General features: G+C 32.4%; 1 protein-coding gene across 1 annotated transcript; it reads right to left on the reverse strand.

Moving 5' to 3' along the window:
* Positions 1-412: 412 nt before the first annotated feature.
* On the reverse strand, positions 413-5,495 carry LOC141448679 (juvenile hormone esterase-like). The gene is made up of 10 exons (XM_074117198.1): positions 5,307-5,495; positions 5,027-5,176; positions 3,650-3,797; positions 3,347-3,532; positions 2,985-3,181; positions 2,737-2,890; positions 2,452-2,630; positions 2,224-2,362; positions 713-848; positions 413-618 (listed from the first exon to the last, which is right to left on the reverse strand). The coding sequence occupies exons 1-10, from the start codon at positions 5,493-5,495 to the stop codon at positions 450-452; spliced, it is 1,647 nt and encodes a 548-aa protein (XP_073973299.1). The 3' UTR covers positions 413-449.
* Between the last annotated feature and the right edge of the window lie 1,390 nt (positions 5,496-6,885).

A 6,885-nucleotide genomic window follows, 5' to 3' on the forward strand; every position in this document is an offset into this window, starting at 1 on the left:
AGAAAATTTACAGCCCGGTCATTTATCTGCGGCAAGTGGTCGGTTAATGTCAAGTAGAAATCACCTATCCTGTAATTTAGCAATTTTTTCTGTAAAAGTATTTACAGAATTGGAATTTTTTGCATTTAATTTGACTTCTAGAAACCTAGTCTATGAAAAAATTGCATTGTAAGTATTATTGATTGCCGGCTAATTAAATTTTCATTTAGGATAGATCAAAGAAGAGATCTGACGTAAAGGAAGAGTGCTGCTATGTATCTAAAAAATCTTTAAGAGTCTTTAACATTGCGTTAGGCGTTGAGTATTCAGTGTTGAGATGGTTCCTACAAAATAAAAAAATAAAAAAATTCGATGGAGAACGTTTAAATTAATCTTTAACATAAACTAAAATAAGAACATTCTTTAGTGAATATAATGAAGGCAAAGAAACTTTTTTATTCAGAAAATCATCAATTTCCATCGACTTTATCTCTAAAATTCAGTTGCTCCCAAAACTGCATTCGTTCCGGGAAAAGTGTACTGTTAATGTTTACTCCACTATTTTCAATGCTGAGAAAGTTCTGCTCATGATCATTCCACTGTGGCCAATCAAAATCAAATCCTGAAGGAGTCGGTTCTCTGTAAGGTGAATGATTGACTTTAAGTAAGTAATGCTGTCCACTTTAAAACGAAAAAAAAAATACATGTATCAAAAGTATATTTAAAGATTTACCCCAAACTGATGAAGTTGTAGAATAATTTTAACAATAAATTTGATATATATAAATCTTGACTCGATGTCGGAGCTGGCATTTCAAATGGATTTTCATTTCTCCAAACATAGAGTGCATCATCCATATTGGCGCTACCTATAGGTAAATTTAGTTGAAAAAGAAAAAAATGAGCTGTTATTTTTGAAAGTGGTATTAGTCCAATTTTTAAAAAAATGAGTTAATGGTAATTTCAGTAAGATATAGACACATTCTTTCCATATTTATAGTCATACATTCAATGGAGTAAGATTTTTTTTATAGTCAACAAAAGAAATTTGACTATAAAATGTTATCACAAAAATATTTTTTTTGAAAGTGGAATAAGTCCATTTCTAATAATTATAATTAAAACAACTTTCTTATTGCAATTATTTTTGATTATTGCTACTTCAGTGTACGCTGCTCGCTAGCAGATATTGTGCTAACTGTAAAAGAAAAATAAGTTTAAAATATCTTTTTTTGCTTTAAAGATCTTAACGAAGTAATTTTCATTTTTATATTTTTAATATAACTGAAATTAAAAAAAAATAAACTTAGTTATTCGTGTATTTAAATGTCTTCATTTTAATTATGACTTTTTACATAAAAACCCATTTCAGTAAAGCTATAATGTCTATAAAAATATGGACTTATATTTACTCCTGTTTTTATTTCTTGTAATATGTTATTTTTAAAAGTGGCATAAGTCCATTTGGACCTAAAAATTATAGTTTTTTTTTTTGAAGAATTGTAATAATTATTATTTCATAATAAAATTTAAAACGTGTATAGTGTTAATAACATCACTTGAATAGATTAAGGTTTACGAATATTTTTAAATTAATTCAAATGCAAAACCTTAAATATCTCGATACATGGAAAAATGGATTTATACCACTTTAACAAATAACTGCTCAAATATTAAAAAAGAATAATAAAACTATAAATAATTTCAGCATATTAAAAAATGATTAAGAATTAGGCTCGAATCTTTTAATTGTAAATTTCTGGGAACAAGTGCATTTTATCAAAGTTTACTAGCCATTAATTGAGAAAAGACAGGCGTTTTGGTCTACGTAGTTCTCCAATCTGCTCCTAAGCGTAGATAGCGTTGGATTCATTCTGAGGTTGTTTAAAAAGATTCTGTAGATTGTAAACACAGGTCTTTACTAGCACTAGATGTTTTAGTATATTTCGACGAGTATATATATACAGAGTAAAAGTGCCCCTGATCCTAATTAAAAGTCCCTACCTTTCATGCGCGAAAGCTTTAGAGGCAGAAGGTGGAGGAGGGTCCCTCTTAACAGACATCTGGTTCTTCCCCAACAGTTCCCCAGTAAGATCAAGTTTGGATGCAGGCTTAAAAGACAAGGAACCAAAATAAAAACAAATAGTCCCTGCTATTTCTTGGTGATTCCAACAATGTCTCGGTTATGAAAGGAAACGGTCCCTAAAGTGAGAGGCAGCCCGTGTATTGAGAAGTTACATTTACCTGTTAAAACTATTTCACCAGCGAACGATTCTTGATAACTGTTCTCACCAAGATAATTGAAGTAATAAAAGTAATGAGGACCTCGATGCTTTCGCAAGGCTTTTACAACTGGCCAAATAAACAGTCCATCAGTATACATCTGCAGACAATACAAATTTAATTCTAACCATTTTACACTGCACAGTAAGAAAAAGATACTAAGAAAACAAAAACCAAATTATCACTTACGATACTTAAATTTCTAAACAATTTCATCGAAATTGACTGGTCTCCAAAGTAGAATTCTCTTAGATGTTTAGCTACTTGTTTAGGATTCGATGCGGTATTGTCAAAAAACAACGATATCGGAGCTACTTGATTGAATTTTTGATCAAATTCTGTGAGGGAATCTGGTGCTTGCACGAATGCTGAAAAGAGAATTTAAATAGGATCAACAGTAATTCTGTAGTAAATGAAGATAAGCAACAGTTTGAATTAATTAAACCATGGTTATTAAACCATAATATTAATTACCTCCAGTTCTGGCTAAGCCCTCCAAACTGCCTACACTCACAATCCAAGGTACTGGTGCTGGCACGACATTGTGCGGATTAAACGGCAGAAATGGATTCGATGCATTTGTGTCAAAAATTGGAAGAAATACTAATACAGGGTCGACTTGAAACATCTACAAATTATGAAAAATACAATTAAAAGATAATTTGTTTTTAAGATTTTGACTTGACTGAAAGACTGGAAGTAAAGGTAAATAATAATTTTACCCTAAATTGTTGGAAAGATTCAGTGAGTTCATATGCATTCTTACTTCTCAAGCAGTTCAAAATCTCTACAGAAGATTCTGTAGAGCAATTGAATATCTGTCCCATCTTTATTGCTCTACTGCGTGCTATTCCTGGTGGTGAGTTCACCCAGTTAGTGAGAGCTGACCCAGACTGGCTGATACCTCTGTGGAATAAGCCTGAACAACAGAAATATTTATGCTAACATTGACCCCAATAAGCAGTAACTCTGCCCGAAACTTGGAGAGTCACTGAAAGTAAGCTAAATTAACTAACGCTAAACAGTAAACCTATTCTAAATTAATTCTATTTATCTTAAAATAAATAAGGTAAGAATTGCAAACCTTTGCTCATTGGAGAGTACATGTGATAGTGTACACATGCACCTCCGGCACTTTCGCCAATCAGAGTCACTTGGTTCGGATCTCCACCGAAATTAGCAATATTAATCTTTACCCAAACCAACGCCATAACTTGATCTTTCAATCCCATATTACCAGGCATAATATCATCTTCCATCGTGAGGAATCCTACAAAATACCATCAAATGAATGTGTGAAAAATTATTGGATCCTTTTCTACAATTTATTTCATACCTGCCTCCATTTCTAGAGTTCATCAACAAAACTGTGTTTAAATTTACCTACCAAACACGCCCAGCCTATAATTTGGCATCACCACTACAATGTCGTAATCTAAGAAAAATTCTGGTGACCTATCAATTTCACCAGATCCCAAAAAAAATCCACCATAATTTAAATACACCAGAACTGGTAACAACTTTTTTGGTTTTATCTGAAAACAATAAAAAAAATTGTTGATTAGCCTTGCATTAATTAACACTATTTCAGTTCAAATGTGTAATACATAGCTTTAGAGCTTAGAAAAAAAAAAGTTTAGTTCATTCTTTAAGGGAGTAGATGCCATACTACCTTAGCCAAAAGTAGGTGCGTATTGCGTAATTTCAGTTAATTTCAAATAAAGCTGTTAATTAACAAACAGTAAGTTACAAGATGTATATTTTTAAATCTTTTACAACTTTATCAATAATTGCTATGATCACCCTCTGCTTTTATGTGATTAGGCATACTTTACACCGATCGGCAACGTATCTCCATCGATTTCTTATCCCAATCATGCTGAATAATTTTTGCTAATTCTTGTTTTCTTGAGCTCTTATGTTTAAAGCTCTTTTGAGCTCTCTAGTAAGAAAACCCCCACACATGCTCAATTAGATTTAGGTCCGGATAATGTCCCAAATTATCGGAAGACCAGTCTTTCATACTTATTACTCAGAAGAGATATTTTGGTTTATTTTTGGCTGGCTGCAAGTGCTTTTTTCCTTGCCATACACCCTTTCAGACCTACGGCTATTAACCTTCTCCTAACTGTTCGAGCTGAAATTTCACCTCCAACGCACACATTAAAAGAGCTAGCTAATTCAGATGTTTTTGTTCTGTCTTCTTCCCTTAGGCTTGACTTACTAACATTCTGTATTCTTTACAACTTTTTCGGGGGTGAAAGTTCCCCCGACAATAATGTTATTATTTGACCTCTTTCAACCTCCCTTTTTTCTCTTGTCTTACCCAAATCACTTCTTATAATGTTTTAAACAACAAAATTAAAACTTAAACATGTTTCAAGCCCGGTATCTTTATATTGTCTACATTCACTAACAAAGAAATATTGTACAACAATTGAAATTTGACCTGTTTATAATAACTGTCGGTAGCATTGTATTTGGTTGTATAAACCTTCGTTGTAAAGGAAATGGAATAGAGAACGCAAGGAGGAGGGGGCCGTGGCTGAGTGTACACAGGCCCCTAGCACAGTGGAGTGGGGAGCAAGACCTACAGCGAGACAGACATCCTTACATTTATCTTAGACAAAATAAAAAAGAAAATTATTTTAATTGTTTTCATAACATAATAAACACTTTCATTTAAAAGGTGCCTAATACTTTTGGCCAAGGCTGTATAAGAGGACAACTGATAAAACAAATAAGATTTGTTATTAATACTTACATTTGGACTGTAAACGGATAGATAGAGACAGTCTTCATTGCCTAGTTTCGTCGTGCCAACTGGAAGGAAAAGGAATGGTATCTGTACACAGACGCTGCCAAAATTGTACGCTTCTCTAACACCAACCCATGGCTCTGGTGGCTGGGGATCCTTTTAAAGGGAAAAATTAAAACTAACACAAAACCTTATTTTCAATCACAAATTAGCTCAAAACCATATTTTTATTAAAGAAGGAAAAAATGCAAAGAATTTTAAAATATTGTTTAACATTAATTTTCACCTGAAATCGAAGTTCACCAAGAGGTGGTTTTGCAAAAGGAATACCGTGGAATGCTGCAACAATTCTACCATTTCTTGAAGTAAATTCTCTTCCTCTCAACACTCCATAAGTTGTGTTTACAGTTAGTTGATTGCATTGTGTAAATTGTACCAGTAAAATTAATTTAATAATTAGACTGAAAGAAATCATGATGTCTGTTTTAAGATATATACTCTTCAGGAGTGATCAATGCAAGGTGTGAGTGAAAGAGAAATTTTCTTTCTTACACTGTTCATTTAAACTAGGAAAGTAGACAATGACCTAAAACTTAATTTTTCCTGATATTAGATACAGTAAAAGAAAGGAATCATAGTTGATAATTATATCAGACACTACTGATATAAATTGAGACTACTCCTTAATTATTTTAGATAAGATTGGTAAATAACAATTGAAACGTATTACTTTGAAAATATAATTTATGTTAATAACCATCGCTCCTCTGTGCACTGCCCGTGGAAACATAGTTTGATAATATTCTTGTTAGTACATTTGATTCGTTAACGAAAATATGTTTACCATAACGAGGTCCTTATTTGCACCCAACTGTCGGAGGAAAGTTTAAAAATTAGAAAGTAAAGTAATCGCATGTTTTTTTTTCCAGACGGGGCTTAATGTCAGTATCGCAGTATCAAAATACTAGTTGCTATTACTAGTAGTGCGTAAACAAAATATCCACTGCGAAAAAATTGCAGCAAGCTAAACTTCTACACCTGTGGTTTCAGACACTAAGATTTTGCTAAATCAGCCAACTATTAGAATCAAAAATGTGCAGTTTTTATTTTCTATGTTATTTTCTTAAATGGTGTTTCTGCAATTGTGTTTTCATCGAATTTGTTAGTAACATTATCGTACTTCAGTACCTGAAGCTTTTCCTGCGTTCAGTTTCTCTTAAAAATTGATATTGTTGAGAGCTCTCGGTGAGTAGAAAGTAAGTAGAAGTTTCAGCAAAGTGAAGTTCAAAACGATTGTTAAGAGCAACTATCTTATCTGAAGATATAAAAAAAAGTTGTAAGGTTGGTTGAAGTGTGTTTATTACACAGCGACAATGCATACTAGAGAGAACGCGAGACTAATAACATGCTCAAGTGATGAAGGAACATCTCTAAAGGTTCACCAGACCTTACTGGTCCCATAAGTATTTGACGTACTATTTAAGTAAATCACCCTAGGAATTCTCTTAGAGCTTTGAGATCTTAGTTTAACTGTTCGTAATTATTAATTTTGTAAACGTAAATTGATGATGATTTGTGTTCATTTACGGCTTGATCACCAACTGCTTGTGGTACATTATATTTGGTGTCACACTATTGTTTTTCCGGGTTTTATCTAATGAGCTAATTCTAATTGTTATAAGAGTTGCAATAAACTATGAAAACTAAAATTATTTAATCAATTTTTTTGTTTTCTTTCAGAGCCTATTTCACAGGTAATTCGAATATAGAAATTTGACTAACTTCGCTTTCTTCGTAGATGTTTTGAGTTAAAAAAAAAATCGCATTCTTTTAAGATACGATCGCATTGAATCTTAGCCAACTTT

This window comes from Rhodnius prolixus, unplaced genomic scaffold (assembly GCF_049639745.1).
Source record: "Rhodnius prolixus isolate KJV_2025 unplaced genomic scaffold, Rpr scaffold_1, whole genome shotgun sequence".
Taxonomy (NCBI): domain Eukaryota; kingdom Metazoa; phylum Arthropoda; class Insecta; order Hemiptera; family Reduviidae; genus Rhodnius; species Rhodnius prolixus.